The 19,139-nt window shown below is 48.7% G+C and overlaps 1 protein-coding gene across 2 annotated transcripts in view; it reads left to right on the plus strand.

The window, feature by feature from the left end:
• Positions 1–13,554, plus strand: part of UBAC2 (UBA domain containing 2) — a 185,902-nt gene extending 172,348 nt beyond the window's left edge. For both annotated transcript variants that reach the window (XM_003832044.5, XM_034936911.3), the window contains one exon: positions 12,353–13,554. In XM_003832044.5, the coding sequence (XP_003832092.4) occupies positions 12,353–12,460 (108 nt within the window). In that variant the 3' untranslated portion in view covers positions 12,461–13,554. The remainder of the gene's footprint in view (positions 1–12,352) is intronic.
• Positions 13,555–19,139: the final 5,585 nt, after the last annotated feature.

Consider the following 19,139-nt stretch of genomic DNA (forward strand, 5'->3'; position numbering starts at 1 on the left):
GGGAGGCTGAGACAGGAGAATGGTGTGAACCCGAGAGGCAGAGCTTGCAGTGAGCTGAGATTGCGCCACTGCACTCCAGCCTGGGTGACAGAGCAAGACTCTGTCTCAAAGTAATAATAATAAGTATATCCATTATTCCATCTCTCTCTTTTTTATTGTTTTTTTTTTAAACAGGTATCTTTATACTACTATGACCCATACTCAAAATTAACAAATGATTAAATTTTTCTCATATTTGCTTCTGATTTTTTTAAAACCAAAGGGGGAAAAACTCATCAAGTGTATCTCTTCTGACCCTCCCAAAGCTTAGAAAATGACTGTTAGGTAAAATCAGACAAGAAAGTTAAATAAGACTAGACCAAAGCTGGGACTTAACAAAAGGAAGATGAGCAAATTTCAGCTTCCTCTCTCCGATTCATGTCTTTCCTTCCTTTAGCTGACAGTGACCAGCTGTCTGCTCTGCACCGGGGCTAAGTGCTGTGCTGAATTCTGAAAACACTAAGATGGATAAGGCGGAATGTCCTGCCCTGAGGAGCTGTGAGCCCAGGGCAGGGAAACAGGTGGACAAAGAGCTTGTGGAAGTGTTCAGGTGCTGCTGAGGCCGAGAAAGGCCGTCAGGGCAGTGGTGTTGCAGAGGAGGGGCCTGAGGACAAGTACATGGGAGGTGGGGAGCCACGGATGGGTGGGCTGGAGTAGAGGGGACTGGAGGGCCGGGGCACTGCTTGGGATTCTAGAAGCTGGACAGAAAGGAGGCCAGACAGGCTCGCCAAGGGTCTGATGTGTGGCATGTGGTTATACTCTAGACACCAAGGAACTATGCGGGATCTTACACAAGAAACACCATCATTGGGTTTCCCAAGAGGTTGGACTGGACACAGAGGAGGGGGCAGGTTATATTCTTATAATTTTCTCTATCCAGGCCCAGGAAACATGATGCAACTGCCCAGACAAGAGATGTTACCATTTGGTGCATTAATATTAATAATACATTTATAATGCATGTCAGACGACAGAATTACAGCAAATTTAGTGACAGATCTATTTGGCTTTTATTTGCAACTTATGAATTAGTGCAGCCTCCATTCTACAAAACAGAATGTGAGCTCCCGCCAGGCAGTACTGGAACAGTGCATTTTGTAAGAAGGAAACAGAGCAATAGAAAAATAACTGATAGGTTAACATTGAGTTACTTCAGGTTGCTTTTTTTTTAAGGGTTAAAGCGGAGGGGAGTTCCTTATTATGCTGACTTGTGTAGTCTGGGATCTCCTATTTTTAGAAAAAGCAAGTCTTCTTGTTTTGGGATCTGTCTGCTTCCTTAAAGTTTCAATTTGATTATGTGGCATTTAGCATGAGTGACTCCATTTAGTTTGGTCTTCTGGTTTGTTGGAGCCCAAAACAATGGCGTCCCATAATTTTGGTCAATTCACGTGACACGTCGTGTGGATTCTGTTTATGTCTCTGAGATATCCATTAGCCCAAGTAGAGAGAATGGCTTTAAACCCACAAGGTGCTTTCACTCTTAGCTGATAAATAGCAAAATGTATTTAGTATTAGAGAATATAAATCTTAATGAGGCTGTCTCCTCTCTTCTCATCTCAGGAATCCTTACCACTGTCTCCAGAAAACCCACCGAAACTCCTAAAATGCTCACCTTCTGAAAGCAGGGCTCTAATATTTATTGGTTTTGAGCCACATCTCGTGCTTCTGCTCTGAGTAGCCAAGCATGGCAGCACATTGGGTATTGGGTTAGCCTCCCATGGCATCTGGTCTCCCTGTGGACAGCGAGCTTCCTGAGGGCTGGGGCCATGTCTGCCTTGTTTCCTACCCTATGAAAAGCCTGATACACACAGGTGCCCCAGCATCGGTCGGAGAAGGGTTGAACACGAAGGTGTGACCAGTAAACTTCCCTTTCAGAGCTCTTGTTTTCACATAAAAAATGTGCTAGAGAGTGGTATTATGCCAGGTTTTTCCATTGCTTGCTCTAGTAGATTGGAAATATGTTTTCTAACAAGATCCCAAAGTTAGATGTGTTACAATGAAATACTAGATGGTACTCAAATAGTAACCAACTTTTGTGGGGTGTCTCATTCTGCTGGGTGCTCTGAGAGATGTACACAAAGGAGCTCAGCCAGCCTTAACTAAAGACCTGCTCCATACAAGACCCTGACGACGCTCTAGACACAGTTGGTTTCAGAGCAGCCCAGAACGCTGGCAGGGTCTGTAATAACCAGAAACCTGAGTTCAGCCAAGAGATGTGAAAGGAGGGGGGATCTGCAGTTCTCCCAAGGAAGAGAGCGGTCAGACAGGGAGAGGGGGGTGGGGGCTGCACTGCCTTGCAAGGGTCTCGGCCATGCGTCAGCATGGGGGTGGGCGGCTGGTGCCAACAGGTAACCGGTGCCAGTTGCTATGACAGCAGTGGGCGAGGCAGGCCCAGCACATCTGGGCTCCCCCAACAGGGTGTGCATGCTACCCTGCACCCAGTGTGAGCTCAGGATCGGGTGGGGGCCGTCTTCAGGTGGGCATCGCTTTCTGCAAGCGTCAGAATATGGGAAGTAAAAACCCAAAAAAAACATTTGTTTTTGACGCACTTAGCTAAAAGGGAAGTTAAAGAAAACCACACTCTAGTTTGAATAAACCAAAAGGAGTCTTTCACTGAGGGGAGTTGCTAGAAATCTCATTGGAATGAATGTCCCATTTTACTTATGTCAAAGAGGAGTTGAATTGCAAGTAAAATACCAAAGTGGGATTTCATTTATTTTCTTTTCTCTTTTTCTTTTTCCCTTTTTTTTTTTTTTTTTTTTTTTTTTTGAGACATGGTCTTGCTCTGTATCCCAAGCTGGAGTGCAGTGGTGCTATCATGGCTCACTGCAACCTCGACCTCCTGGGTTCAAGCCATCCTCCCAACTCTGCCTCCTGAGTAACTGGGACTACAGGCACATGCCACCAAGCCCAGCTAATTTTTTTTTTTTTGGTAGAGACAAGGGTCACCCAGGCTGGCATTTTCTTAAATGAGAATTATCTTGAGGTAGTAGGCACACACATCCCAATCATAGATGTTTAAAAATAAAAAATAAGGAAAGAGAAACTGGTACAGATTTATTTCCATCTCTAGGGTGTTTTCCTCATTCAGTGGGTTCTCTGAAAAGCACGTTATAGGGGAATGTATTCCATCTTGCTCTCCTTTGGAACATTGTCAGGTGACAGTGACAGTGCTCTTGTGGCAACGCCTATTTCTGTCATGCTCGCCTGCCTTGGTCAGCCAGCCATGTGGAAGCGTCACACCAGGGCTGGTGGAGGGCTGCTGACGCCTGTGGTTCAGAAGCTCGTGACGAAAGGCAACTGTGATGGAGTCACGCCTTGCTCCACTGGGGCACCCTGGTCACCTCCAAGAGGGTCTTCATCCCTGTGGGGGCTCTGGTGGGGCACCCTGGACACCTCCAGAGTGGGTCTTCATCCCCGTGAGGGCGGAGCTGGAGTTTGCCATTGCCACAGCACCAGCTGCACCTTGGTGTCCTCTGAGTAGCCTTATCTCTGCTCCTCACCTCTGGAAGTCAGGTTTCCTGTTACGGAAAGCAGGCTCTGGATGTTACATTTGGGGAATGTTAGTGTCTAGAAATAAGAAATAAGTAGATGTGGAAGACAGGAAAGCATAGCATGCTGGAGGCGAACCCAACTAGAGCTGGCTTCTCAATGAAGTTAGAGGAAGGAATCATTTCGATTTGGGGGCTAGAAACCAAGCTGCACTCTAATCTGATATTTTGTGGTGAGGATTTTTAGGCAGAAACTTCTTGTGATGCCTGAGCAGGAGGAAGGTACTGACTGTGCTCTGAGATGGAGAGGGAATGTTGAAAGAACGCCTTTTTAGAAAATTTCTTTGAGACATTTTTAAAATTTTCCAGACCAATGAATGACTGCAAGCCCATCAAGCCAACACTGACGAAGTTGCAGCATGCAGCGCCGCGCCTCGCCTCGCCTCACCATTGCCTCCACTCACGCCAGAACAAGTGTCTATCCTAGCACAGTCTTTTCCAGAGTCTCAGTGTCCTACCAGCATTCTCATTTTGTCCTCCACATGTTTATTGGTCACTTTTGATCTTCACATTCAGCCTTCTCTAACCGGTGCTGGGCACCGGGTGTGTCAGGCTCTGTGTTGGGGGGAAGCAAGCCAGGCCTGGTGCCAGCCCTCAGGGAGCTCACCGTCTATGAGGGAGACCAGATCCATGCAAGGCCCTAACCCAATACCCAACTCATGCAAGTACCTACTGCCAGTCCTTAGAGCAGAGGAGACCTGTAAACATTCATTCCTGTACTTTAACAACTTGACATCAGGAGATTTTACATTGAAACTTTCTCTTCCTGTGGATGTTAGATCGGATCAGGTGCTCGTGGTGAGTTCTGATGCTTCTCATCCCAGTAGCTGGACTACAGAGACAGGAAGCAGCCTGCAGAGAAAATGAAGTAGTCCAGGGTTTCATTGTGAGTTAATATGTGTTGTGGCTAAAATATGGTGCTTTCGATAGGGAGAGAGATGGGCTGACCATCTATAAATACCATTATTTATATAGTCATCAGAGTTGTGTATTTGCTAAACTTTATAAATACATAAAGTGTATTTTAGAACAACACAGTCTTTTTGTTAGAATGTTATGCTCACCATTTAAAAAGATTGTTCCTGTCTTTCTGACTTCTTTAGGGCCCACCACACACCTGGCCCCGCTGCCCTCCATAGGAGAATAGTGGTCCTGAGAGGTCATGTTTACTGAGCGCTGGTCATGTGCCCGTCACTGTTCTGGGCTTCTCACATGCATCCCTCTCATCTCCCAAACTGCGAGGAAACAGAGTCAGAGCCTGGTCCCCTGCATGTGGTCACACGGGGCCAACTCCAAAGCTCGGGTCTCCCTGCCACCCTGCGCTGGAGTCAGACCTAAGACAGCATGCAGCTTCCCCTGCATTTTTATTTCACGGAAGCATGAACCTGGTTTTCTGTCCCTGCAAGTTGAATATCCCTTATCCAAAATGCATGCTGCTCTAGTCCTTCAGTAAGCCCATCACACATTTTCTTTGTGTCGTCTGTAGACACTTTTTCTGCAGTGTTAGCATCATCTCTATCATCACTGTTGTCACAGTCACCTTGACTCAGAACCATCTCAGCTATTTCACCATGGGTCAGTTAATGAACAGCTGGAGCCCCCTTATCGATATTAAAAACTTCAATATCTGGCTGGGCTCAGTGGCTCATGCCTGTAATTCCAGCAAGTTGGGAGGCCAAGGTGGGCAGATCACTTGAGGTCAGGAGTTCGAGACCAGCCTGGCCAACATAGTGAAACCCCATCTCTACTAAAAACACAAAAATTAGCCAGGCATGGTGGCACATGCCTGTAGTCCCAGCTACTTGGGAGGCTGAGGCAGGAGAATGGCTTGAACCCAGGAGGTGGAGGTTGCAGTGAGCCGAGATCACATCACTGCACTCCAACCTGGGTGACTGAGCAAGACTCTGTCTCAAAAATAAAATAAAAAATAAAAACTTCAATATCCACTTCTTCTGGCTTACTGACAGACTCCGAAGGTATATTTTTTACCTGTTAGGAGGTCAGGCATCATTTTATCCTCATTTGACGTGTGGAATCCTTCAAAGTCACCACCTTGTTCGTCATCATCACTGAACATAGCACAGGCCAGAGGTTGTGTGAGGCTTGCATAGCTGTGTTTTCAGTCACTGTGTTCCATGCATTGGCAACAGCATGTGTGGCATCCTTCACGCTAAACGCCTGTTGAAAATCTTCCATACCCATTCATTTGCTGCTAGCATGTTGTTCAAGAAGGTACTTTTATATTTATCCTTCATCGATCTAAGAATACCTTGGCCACATGGCTGAATTAATGAAGTCACATTTGGGGAAAAGTACATGGCATAAACATGATTTTTGATGAGATTTCAGCTGGAGGATGAACAGAAAAGTTGTCAAGGTATAACAAAATATTTCAGTCATCATCCAGCCCAGCTTCCCTGCAGTGAGCACAAGCCACAGGTCCAAAATGTTTGTGAGACCAATCAGAAAAGATATCCCTAGTTAAACATGCCTTTTTGTTAGCATAATAATGGTCTGGTAAGAAATTCACTGCTTGAAAACAGCAAGGACACAAACTTTTGCCTGTCATGCAAGTTTACGCTTATGCATGCCTGCTGCATTAGCACATCCCAGCAAAGTTGTTCTGCCCTTGATGTCCTCAGTTCCTGGAGGGGCTGTCTCATTAGCTGTAGTTGTGTCTTTCTGGAGCAATAAAACCAAAACAGTGATGTTCCATCAGCATTATAGACTTGTTCTGGCATCAGATTTTTGTCAGCAATGACCTTGGCAAACTCACCAATGAATTTCTTTGCTGCTTCATGATGCTTTGTCACCACATTAAAAAATTTGGTTTCATGTTTTTTCTTAAATTTCTGCAGCCAACATGTTGAATATTCATAGTTCCTTTTCATTTTCAGTTCATCCTGATAGATCCTTGCTTGTTTCCTGACCCACATAGCATTAAGTGGCAGGTGTTCACTGCAACACCAAGGGATCCATCCTCGGTACATGATCAGGATCTTCATTTTTAGCTTTATGCAGTGTTTCTCTATTTTTCATTAATTTCTGTTTATCACTTTTAGCACAGAACTTCAACAGTTTATCCTTCTGTTTCTTCAGATCCTATATGGTGGTCACTCCAACACCATACTCTCCTGTAAGACGTTTCACACTTAAACTGCTCTCCACTTTCTCCAACAGCTTGACTTTCCGTGCTATAGATAAACATAAATATTTTTCTTATCACTGTTACCCAGAAGGGTATCTGCAGGCCTTTTAGATATTTTAACAACATTTTTATAACACAGAGCAGAAAGTAAGCAAAAAAGCACAGTGAGTGACGCACGTGGGTTTTGGCCCCATGCAGGGCATTGTGGGGAACCTGCCCACTGGCATGTGCTTGCGTGGGGGAATCGGGGCATGTGCAGAAAAGGCACGTCACAGCTGAAGGAGGGTGAGAGGGTCTCTTTTCCCTTGGAGACACTGAATAAAGTACATGTTGTGGCCTGCATTTTGACTACAGCCCATCACATGAGGTCAGGTGTGGAACTTTCCATTTGTACTGCCATGTTGGTACTCAAAAAGTTTCAAATTCTGGAGCATTTTCGATTTTGAATTTTCAGATTAGGAATGCTTAACGTGTGTTTTGCTTACCTGACTGCACGTCTGCGCAGGCCTCAATTTCGTCTTTCTGTAATTTGAGCACAGGAGTTGATGCTTCACATGCCGAATAAGCTTTCCCAGGAGAGACCGTAATGAGATGTGTGGGGACTGGGCGTGCTGGGCTTCTCTGAGCAGAGGAATAGTGAGAGCCACAGCAGTAATTGTTAGTGTCCACCAAAGAGCCCTACAGACAACTGTTCTCTGTGCTGCTAGTTTTTGCTCCAGTTCTTACTGTCTATATGGTGAACCACTGAAACTACATAAAGAAAGGACAGCAGGGGCCACTTGGCTAACTTGCAGGGCTGTGAGCACTGCACCGCACCCCTCCACTGGGGAGTATTGGGTCAGCACCCATCAGAACACCTATCCCCTGACCCTTCTCGTCCTTGCTGGCTGGTTGTCGTCGCATACCCAAGCCCAAGCATGCAGTTTCAGTTTGCCATGGATGTTTAGTTTTGGACACTATGGGAAACCTTCAGGTGCCCTTTCTTAGTGTAATTGTTTATTCTTTTTAAAGAACTGTGCTAACATTATTGCTACTTAGCAATTGTTTTTAATCTGGTGAAAATAACAGGTCAGTGGGCAGTGAAAGTTCTCCTATCACACTTGTCTTCTCACCCATAAAAATCACTTAAAGCTCTGAAGCCAGCTTTGGCTAAAGGGGCATGATCTGCCCCGCAGAGGATGAAGAGCGAGCCCGCTGCAAGCTGTGACAGCAGACGCTGTCTTCTGCCAAGACCTGTGAAAAGCCAGTCTTAGTTGTCAAAACCAGCACCGCGGCACATGTCGTTCATGTCTGAGAGAATGAACTCAGAAGGAAGTCTCGTGTACATAGAAAGCTTTCGTTCTTACTCTAGGATGTCACCTACATGACTTACAACCCAGCCCAGCCATCCCAGACCTAAGGGGTTCTTCCCTCTCCAGGGCAGGGCCTGCATGCAGTCCATGCTGCTGCCCTGTGTTGGTGACCTGTGTGTAGCCAGCCCATTATCAGCATCCTGTGGATTCCAAACCAAATGTATCATCAGTGGAGGGAGAGCTCAAGTGCCAGGTGGAGCTGTGGCCTAAAGTCACACTTCATCACTCCAGATTATGAATCGTCATTTGCCAAATCTCCAAATTGCTGAGTGTGGACAGCAAATGGATTCGTTTGTGCTGGCTGGGTGCAAAGAAGCAGCCAGTCCTCAGCTGCGCTTGAAGTACTACAGGTAGTAGTAAAGGTAGCTTTTGCAAGCCGTTTAAATAAACGTCATTAAGAGTGGCCAAGTTGTTTGGGGGCCATGGCATCATGGTGGTGGATAGTAGGTGGAAGGAAGGCAGGCCAGCTCCCGTTTGGCCTGAGTTATCTCCACCAATGACAATGGTCCTTAACTGGAGGGAACATCATACAGGTTATTTCCACCCAAGATTGGAAAGACCACCTTGATCAGAGAGAGTTTTCCTTCCACATGACACATATCCAGCCTGAGTCCTCCAGCCCCTCTCCCTGCACAACCTGATGGAGGCTTGAGAAAGCACAGGGAGGAACACTTAGCTTGAAAATGTTCCTAAGGAAAAGGAAAGTGTGAATTCTGAGAACCAAGTGGCAGAATTGAAGTTTCACGTCTGGCAAAAGCCTCAACAGATTATTATCAAATAGATGGTTTGTGAACGTTGAAAAGACAGCTGTGGTCTAGGACACCAAACCAATCCTGTTGGCAAGATATCACCAAGACCTTTGACAGCATCTCATCAGCTTATGAGAGATGTTGGTGACATGCAGAATGGATAATGATAGTGCAATGAAGTGGGTTTGAAACTGATTAAAAATGTTGATTAACCCCTTGAACACAGAGTTCTGGGCTCTTTGACCTGACGTGTTTGACATTTTCATCAATAATAACTTGAACAAAGTTGTAGAGGTTTACTAATCAAATTTAGGCATGATACAAGTTTGAGGGAGATGATTAACAGTAGATAACAAAATGAGAATTGAAAATAATTCATTTTGGTTGACTGGAAAATGATCAGATGGAATTTAACAGAGATATGTAGAATCCTAGACTTAAAAGGTCAGGTAGGATTTAAGAGACCTGACTTGACAGCATTTTATGTGAAAATTCCTGAGTGTTTTCAGCAGGCCCAGCTTAACTGGCCACACCAGTGATGCAGCTCCTTACACAAGTGCATGCACAGGCGCACACACACATATGCACACTACTAATGCATTCCTCTGCTCTCATTGAAGCTAAGGGCCCAGACTGTTGGAGGGCAGTGGCCTCACTGCCCTGGTGAGACCACACCCGTGGTGTCACACTCAGTTCTGGGCGCGGTGTTCTGAGACGGTGTGCACAAATGGGAGGGGATGGGCTGAAAGGAACTGGATCCTGAAACATAGGAATGAGCAAAGGCAGCCACAGCCCTCATACTGGGAGTTCACAGTGGTGGGGAGAAGCTATCACCCCACAGACACAGCTGCAGGGAGCCCAGGACAGAAGGCAGTGGGGCAATGAGGACTTCGCTCTGGGGGCCTTCTAGTCTGGGAGACATGGAAAAAGGCAGGGGCCCCAAGACCCACCAGGGGAAGAGGAGTCAGCAGGCTCAGGGCAGAGGGCAGAGACAGCAACACAGCAGAACAAGCCACGGTACCCACAGGCCTGGGTGGGGGCCGAGAAAAGCCAGTGGGTTGAGGGAGGAAGGAGAGGGCTGTCACACCCGCAAAGTGCTTTATGTAGGAAAAGAGAATAGGGTTGTTCTCGGTTACTTCAAAGGGCAAAGTCAAGAGCTGTGGCATTGTGCGGCTGGCAGCTTGTGAGGGGCAGAACACCAGGGTGGCAGCATTCTCAGCCACCTGGCAGTGAGGCCAGGGCACTCAGCCACAGCTGATGTGCATATGATGCATTAGTAGTGTGCATGTGTGTGTGTGTGCCTGTGCACGCTCTTGTGTAAGGAGCTGCATCACTGGTGTGGCCAGTTAAGCTGGGCCTGCTGAAAACACTCAGGAATTTTCACATAAAATGCTCTCGAGTCAAGTCTCTCAAATCCTACCTGACCTTTTAAGTCTAGGACAGTACATATCTCTGTTAAATTCCATCTGATCATTTTCCAGCCAACCAAAATGAATTCTTTTCAATTCTAGTTTTGTTATTTACTGTTTTTTGTTTTTTTTTTTTTTAATCTACGACACTCTCTCCTCTGGTGGGAAAACAAACTAGAAGGTTTCTGCCTTTGCTCTACGCTGTCCACCAGCCCTGGGCAGCTGAGCATGAATCACCTGAGGGCGCCATAGTGTCCCAGGTGCTGGGCATCTTGCTGCCCCAGGACAGCCCTCCCCACCGCAAGGCATTTAGAAGACACCTGGCAGCCCTTCTTGGCTTCCTAGCCAGGGCTGTGCGTCAGTCCCTGTGCTAAGGGTTGAAAGCAACGTTCCGGGGAGGAGCATGCTCACTGCGTGCATTTGTAAGCCTAGTCCTCACCCACTGAGTGGTCCCATGACATGGGCGGCACCCCCCGTTTGGAAAAGCCCTGGCTGGACTCCAGCTTCTGAGCAGTGTCCACTGCGTGTCCCTGTTGGCCCTCAACTCTTCCCTAAGGCTTTTGGGGGAGGAGGGTCTGGGTGTCTGGGCCTGGGTGGTCACAGGGAGGTTCCCTCCCCCACCTGCCTCTCTGCTCTCTGCACCTTCTTCCTCACCTTGCTGAGTCCTTAGGTTAATTTTGCTCAGAATATCCAGAGTTAGCCACTAGGCTGCGGGTGAAGTGGGATAGAGAGGAAGAACAGCAGGCTTTCTGGAGCCACATGCCCAGGCCCATGCCCGGCCCCTCCTCCAGCCACCCCATGCCATAGTCCCCATTCACACCCACTGAGTCCCCTGAGCAGAGGAAGGGGTGGTGATACTGGGCCCCTTCTCTTTCCACCATGTAGCACCAAGTAGCTCGCTCTCTTTCGGAAAGAAAAATTGGAAACTCTGACTAAGTCCTCAGGTGAACCCACAAAAGCCTCTTTAATGCGCAAGTGGCTAAAAAACTCAACATGTACAAGGCTGTTGACTTTGATGAGGTGTTACTGCAAGTGCAGTTTATTTTAATGTAAGTACAAAAAAATGTATTCCTGTGGCAATCTGGGGCCATGAATATTTTTGTAATATATTCTTAATTGGGAAAAAAGGTTGCAAATAAGCTTTAGTAACATTGCCAATTTCAATACTGGAGACTGCCTGTAGAGAAAAGTACAGGAAATCTCCGTATTCACAGAATCAGGATTTGTGGTCAAAAACAATGCACGCCTGTTCCTCCCTGCTTCTGGTGGCTTTCACTACCTCCTTCCTCAGTTGCTGCCCCAGGCTCAGCCCCACTTTGCTGCCTGCGTAAGCCCCAGGCTGCGAGTGGCACAGCTGTCAAAGTAGTCTGAGCACCCAAAGGCAGGCAGTTCTGTGGCAGTGACGCCAGGGGTGTGATGCCAGGGCCGAGCATGGCAGTGACGCCAGGAGTGTGATGCCAGGGCCGAGCATGGCAGTGATGCCAGGAGTGTGATGCCAGGGCCGAGCATGGCAGTGACACTAGGAGTGTGATGCCAGGGCTGAGCATGGCAGTGATGCCAGGAGTGTGATGCCAGGGCTGAGTGTGGCAGTGACGCCAGGAGTGTGATGCCAGGGCTGAGCGTGGCAGTGACGCCAGGAGTGTGATGCCAGGGCTGAGCGTGGCAGTGACGCCAGGAGTGTGATGCCAGGGCTGAGCATGGCAGTGATGCCAGGAGTGCGATGCCAGGGCTGAGCATGGGTCACCACCATAGGGAATCAAACGACGCTGAGTTGTGTGTCCTGGTAGTGAGCCTGGGCAGCTCATGCCGACCTGCTTCCAAGGCCTGGTCCCAGCAGGCCACTTTACCCTCAGAAGCCCTATGTCCTTGTCTGTAGAATGAGGGTTATGTGCGATCATGCATGTATATTGGCTACACATAGTGAACATTGAAAAATTTGTACCTGGTATAACTTTTAAGTATCAGATTCCATATTGAAATGAAAATTGCTTTTTTTGTAAACAGTTTTGACCTTTGCCACAAGGCTCACATGAAGAACATTTGGGGCCCAGGGATAAGCGGCAATGTCAGCGCCCTCAGGTTTCTGCGTTTTCTCTGCCTGCAGGTCGCCCGGCTCATGGAGATGGGATTTTCCAGAGGTGATGCTTTGGAAGCCCTGAGAGCTTCAAACAATGACCTCAATGTCGCCACCAACTTCCTGCTGCAGCACTGATATTCCCAGGCCAACACTGGGACCGGACCGGCAGCCGAGTGACAGTGCGTGGTCCCCACCATCAGATCAGCCCGGGGACCGAGCATCTCTGGTGCTGATGTTCTTGTGGGAAGAGGGAGGTTCCACCACACCCCTGCCCTCAACCGCAAGACTGTTGTCGTTTTAGTGTGGAGATAAGTTTGCCATTACATTAGCATGTATTTTCTATCTATATTTTTTATTGGGCATTTTCCCTAGGTTGGAGAGTCAGCACTCGTTTTGAATGTGTTTAAAATGCATTAAAATGGAAGATTTCTGCAGGCAGTTGAATGGCACTCCAGATGGGGAATTGCTGTAACCCTCTTACTGTAACGTGTCATCTCCTGCGTCGTGATGGGGAGAGGGTAATGTTATTTCACAAAGGACATGTCAGATCCTTCTTCATGGACTTTTTTAGTTACTGTTTTTTCTCTCAAACTTGTTTTCGAATCTCCTGGGAGTGAGGGAGAAACGGGGAGCTGAATCCTCCCCCAAGCTGTTCCAGGCCAGAGGACTCTGCAGTACCTTCTCCTACATCTAGTAACAAAGAATGGTGATAACCATGCACTGGTTCAAGGTTCTGGAGTTCTCCATGAAACTTGGGTTAATTTTGCTCAGAGTATCCAGAGTTAGCCACTAGGCTGCGGGTGAAATGGGATGGAGAAGAACAACAGCAGGCTTTCTGGAGCCACATGGGCTGACTAGGGCACTCTGTGGCTGGCCTGGCATGGGCTCAGCCCAGGAAGAGGAGAAACGATCCCTTGCCTGCCCCTCCCTGTGGCAGGGCTAACTGCCTGGCCCTCCTGGCTCGCAGCCAGCCAGCCCCCTGGCAGCAGGTTCTCCTCAGGGCTTGGGTCTTCAACCTGTGGCGACAGGAGGCAGGGCAGACTGTGGAGGTCAGGATGCAGGTCAGGGAGAGGGAAGGCAGGGGTGGACCGCCATGAGCATGAAAAGACCCGAAGCAAGTTGACTCTTGCAATGTGCAACTGGTTACGTTCTGCAAAATGAGCAACGATGTATCAAATTGATGCAAATTTAGATGTTGATACTTACAATAAAGTTTTTAATGTGTTTTACTCTTCAGTATTTTTCTATCAGACTTGTACAAATAAAGCCTTGTTCCAGGCTATACATATTTACCAGTCAACCAAATCCTCCGCACTGCTCGTCTTTCTTCAGAAGACTGGGTGCTCGTTTGAAGTGAGTGAAGTGCTTTTGTTCCTATAAGTAGCACTGCCCACAGTGGCATTACCTGTGCAAACCTGGAAGCTCGGCCTCACTGAGGCTGCCTGGGGCCACTAGCTGCTCAGAGGGGGGTCGAGGTGACTTTCTTGGAGCCCAGCTGGTCCCACGCACAAGCCCCTCTTTGAATCTGAATTGCACCATCTCGGGTTGCAAGGAACAGTTGATGGTGGTGGAGATGTCCCTGACTTCATTCCCTAACTAGGCCACAGTCAACACCTCCTGAGTGCTGAGCAAAGCCGTGTGTGTCTGACCTCTGAGGCAAACCAAAATCCACTCTCTGTGTTCCCCGTGCAAAGGAGCACAGGCAGAGAACACCCAAAAATACACCCCCTCCTCCATGCTACCCCTTTAAACAGCACCTAGCCAAGTAAAACCAAACCAGAGGCAAAGGTATCCCTTGGAGACGGGGGCAGCAAATAGCCCCTTTGCAAGTAGCTAATTAGAGGCCTTGATTCACACTTGCCAGCTGTTCTTGAGTGTTTGCTAATCAGGATTCCCTTTGGAATGAGATTGTATTTTGGAGACCTTTGTTCTGCCCACAGGAACCTCAGTGACCCTCTATGTTGGTTGTTTAGAGAGTAGAGGATTGAGGACCTAAATAGTGGCAGAGCTGGGAGACAACTACAGGCTTGGTTTGTTCTCTTTAGTTCTTTCAGCCTCTTTCCCAGTTCCTTACAGCTGCCAAGTCCTCGCCTTTGCAGTGGTGGCCCGTGGTTCTCCATCCTTGTCATGCAACTACCAGGCCACTCTCCCTCCATCACCACCCTCTGGACACACACACACACACACACACACACGCCTGCCTTTTCACGCTTGACCATGTTTTCTGTCTTACTGGGGTTCGCGTTGCTCACCCACTCTTGCTTCCTGCAAATATTGACACAAAAACATCTACACAGACATTCCCCGCAGAAGTTTGAATACCTGAGAGCTTCCACACCTCTTGTCAAGACACTGGGACTCTTTTTTCAGGCCGATGGCACCCCCAAGGAAGACCTGCGGAGCCATCCCAGCCAGAGGAGGGCGCCAGTGAGCCACTTGACTGGGCTTCCTGAGGTCTAGAAAAGGTTTAGCCTTTTGATTTTGTGCACGTGGTAACAGATGGGGCTTAATTTTTGGGTGAGCAGATTCTGGATTGTGAATTGAGAAGGTAAGATTTTCCATAGTGACCCCCTGCTCCTGACATTAAGGAAAGCCTGCCTGTGAAGTTCTGATTTGTAAAGCTAGGGTGAGTTTGGGTTTGAAAGGTGGAGATGTTAGGGAAATTGAGTACAAAATTGTGAACACATTCCAGTGTCATTTAGAATATTCTGTGAGTCCCTGAGTTTACGTTCCTACAATTGTTCTTAAGTTGAAATGGAAGTGTCTAAAACCATAGACTTAAGAATTTTATCTTAACCTGAGAGCTTACCTGATACTTAATTTGTGAGAATCAGGAGTATTTTCGTCGCTTCCAAGTTCCCCTAACCAGTAGTGTTTTTGTAAAGGGGTGGACCAAGAACGCCAAAATGGGCTTTACAGCTCAGACTAAAATTCCAGCTCTGAGACTGAAATCTTACACGTGATAAAAATTGCCAGAAGCATGTGAATTTATAACCTGCCAATACAGCCCTGTCTGATGGAGAAACAACCCCACTAGCTACATTGTAACAATGCCACGGATAGACTTGGGGTTCAGGTAGAAGGGCTGGACAATGCCACGAATAGACTTGGGGTTCAGGTAGAAGGGCTGGGGGAAGTGATCACTGGATGTTGGAAATCAATCTGAACAGAGGCGGGGACTAGAGAGTCAAATCATGTCTTGCTCTTGGGATGATGGAGTAAATTGATGACCAGGAATTAGGAGAGAGGAGGGCTGGGGATGGAACCCCGAGGAACTCGGCATCTGGAGTGGAGGAAGAGGTGGCAGGAGGATCAGGAGAGGGCAGCCCAGGCTGGGATGTGGGAGTGTCAAGGATTGGGGGGCGGCACTACTGCTGGGAAGGGCCTGGGTGAGGGCAGAGTGGTGGCGGCTTCCAGAGGAAATGTAAAGACCGGTGAGAGAGCGGAGGTGGGGCACAGGCTCAACCAGGGCACTTGGCAGTGGGGAAGGGGAGAGCCAGGGACAGAGACCGTGAGATCCAGGCCCAGAATGGGGTGCACTCAGGAGCCACGAAGCGGGGCACCGCAGAAACCGGAAGCATCCTTCGTTCAGTCCCCTGGAACTAGAGGAAGGAGAAGATGAAGGTCGAAATGAGGACCGAAGGCGAGGAAGCTCCTGTCCTGGAGTCTCTAGCTCCCTAAGAGGAGGGCCTGGGGGCTGACAGAGAGCAGATGGACGTCTTCAAATGAGAGAAACACGAAGGATCTACATTGGCTAGAAACAATAGCTTTGGCCTCTTTTTTATTTTATTTTACTTTATTTTATTTTTGTTTTGAGACACAGTTTCACTCTTGCCCAGGTTGGAGTGCAGTAGTGCCATCTTGGCTCACTACAACCTCTGCCTCCCAGGTTCAAGCAATTCTCCTTCCTTAGCCTCCCAAGTAGCTGGGATTACAAGCGCACACCACTACACCCAGCTAATTTTTGTATTTTTAGTAGAAACGAGGTTTCACCATGTTGGCCAGGCTGGTCTTGAACTCCTGACCTCAGGTGACCCGCCCCTCGGCCTCCCAAAGTGCTGGGGTTACAGGTGTGAGCCACCATGCCCGGCCCTCTTTTGTTCATTAACTGCAGTGTTGTGGTCTGCTGAACCCCCTGCCTAATGGGAATTTCAAATATCCTAGAAATTTACACAGTGCCAAGAAACTAGCTGGAGTGTGTAGGCCCCTTATAGCCAGTCCATAATTCTCAGGGAAGTTGATCAGTTCTGTGACCTTTCTGGAATGTTCTGTGTGAGCTGCCCTGGGAGTCTGAGTAGACTTGGAGTGGGAGGGAAGAAAGTAACCCAGGTCTGTGGAGGAGTAGGGGAGAGAGGTCTGCAATAGGAATCTTCCCAGACTAACACCAGCAAATCAAGTTACGACCCACCATGGTCCTCACCCGGACACAAAAGTCGTTTAGGGACAGGGGCTGTCCCCAAATGGCCAGACCCCCAGATTCTGGGGCCTCCAACTTCACCACAGCGAAACAGAAGAAGCAGCAACAGTCCTGCGTGAGCTCCACGCAGAAGGACTGGAGAAACCCTCCAGAATCGCACTTGGCCCAGGCACGGGTGGCTCTCCCCAATCTGACGGCACCCTTGCCCAGCAGCCCCTTCTCCCCAAGGGGCCGTCTGTTCTGAAACATAGGGGGCTCGCAGGTTTGTAGAATGTTGGAACTAGAGAGTGTTTATCTGGTGTAGCCCACCTCTTCAGGTGAGGAGACAGATCAGAGAAGGTGCCAGGGTGACTTGGCCGGAATCCCGAGGGCCATGATGGACTTGAGGCCAAAGTCAGCTCCCTGGGCCAGGCCTGTCCTCGGCCCTCCCCTGGCTGCTTCGGGCCTCCCCTCAACCTGGGCAGTGGGAGGAGAGCAAGAAGGTCCCCAGGGTTGGCCCTCAAATTCCTCTTGGGACTGTCCTGCTCCCTCATCCCACCCACGCCACACCCAGCAGCACCCACAGCTCCTCTCAGGCCAGCCCTCCTTGCTGTCAGCGCAAGAGGGGAACCCAGAGGGATGTGGCAGCGAAACTCAGGCCCGATTCTCCCCTGGGGCCAGAGTTTTCTTCCAAACCCACTGCATCTGCCTGAAGCCATGTCCACCTGGCTGTCTCCACAGACAGAATGGGAGACTCGGGCCTTGTAATCAAAGGTGCTCTCCTGCCACTGAGGAAGGATGGTGGCCCCGTGACATGCTAAAGTGGGCTGGTGGTGACACAGTGTCTCCTGAGATTCAATTCACCTTGAAGACAATTTGCCTTTGCAAATGTGGCCAGGTGGAGCCTCAGCAGAAAGCTGGGTTTGCTGTTGGGTTCTCTCCCCGGATGATGTACAGCCACGGAGCCTCTGGGTTTGCTGCTGGGTTCTCTCCCCAGATGATGTACAGCCACGGAGCCTCTGCACACCACTTTGCCTCCACCAAAGACAGACCCAGGCTCAGTGAAGCATGGAGACTGCGGATGTCAGGGAAGGCCTGGGAGAGCTTCCCTCGCTTCCGTCCAGTGTGTTCACCGGCCCGCTGTAAAGGGAGGAGTTGCCAGAGGCTCTGGGAACACCAAAGGCGAGGGCCCTGGGAGGTGGTGGCAACGGGCCCCGGGGACTGGCTTCTTGCTCCTTGGGGGCCCAGGGAAGCCACTTCTTCCCCTTCCAATCAGCCCTGCCACATCAGAGACGGCTCTGCTCCCCAGTGGGAGAAGCTCCCGCCATCCTCTGCCTTCCCCTGCCCCTAGACAATCATATAGGAGCCCACGTGATGGACTTTTCTGTTTAACAAGGCTTTCAGTGCTTCACGGGGCCATAGCCAGTGTTGCTCTTTTGCTATCTTGGCAGTTCTGTGTACGGGGTGCCTATCATACAATGCTAATATGAGGTTAAACAGAAGCACCATATTATATCCGGAAGCTGATCAGCCTAGAACTATCGATGCAGATTTTGTAAAACCCACATTCATGTAACGTATGGCTGACCCCAGTTTTTCATATGAACAAAGCTGTCAGGACCACAGAGATCTTTGGCAAAATAGGCACTCTTTGGAGGGCAGGTTGCCTCCTCTCAGCAGGCAGGCCCTACTGTACTTAAATGTGCACAAAGATGAATGTGATATTAACACTTAAGGCCTGTTTAAAGGAGGGGTGCATTTATTTTGCTTAAACATAAAAAGTCTAGCAAATACTTCAAAAAAACCAACCCTCTTAACAGAGTGAGAGCAGCCAAGGCGAACCCTTTTCCAGCCCTGGGGAGACGTGATGAGGCTCCTACTTGGAGATCACCCAAATGCAAACCCAACTGTGGCTGGTTATTTCATTTTTTTTTAATTAAAAAAGAATAAAGCGGCCAAGTGTGGTGGCTCACGCCTGTAATCCCAGCACTTTGGGAGGCCGAGGTGGGTAGATCACTGGAGGTCAGAAGTTCGAGACCAGCCTGACTAACTGCATCTCTACTAAAAATACAAAAATTAGCCAGGTGTGGTTGTGGCACCTGTAATCCCAACTACTTGAGAGGCTGAGGCAGGAGAATTGCTTGAACCCAGGAGGCAGATGTTGCAGATAGCGCCACTGCACTCCAGCCTGGGCGACAGAGCGAGACTCTGTCTCAAAAAAGAGAATAAAGCCAAGTACTCACTCCTAGCCTGTCTTATTCCTGATTATGTGAATGGCCATTTCAAATTATGAAATTTCTAAATTCAGAGCTCAGAACTACTTCAAAATGATAAAAGCAAATCAGCATACAGTTGCCTTGGGGGCAGGGGAAGACAGTGGGTAGGGCTGGGGCAGGGCACCCCAGGGCTTCAGAAGCT

The sequence above is a fragment of the Pan paniscus genome, chromosome 14 (assembly GCF_029289425.2).
Source record: "Pan paniscus chromosome 14, NHGRI_mPanPan1-v2.0_pri, whole genome shotgun sequence".
NCBI classification, from domain to species: Eukaryota; Metazoa; Chordata; class Mammalia; order Primates; family Hominidae; genus Pan; species Pan paniscus.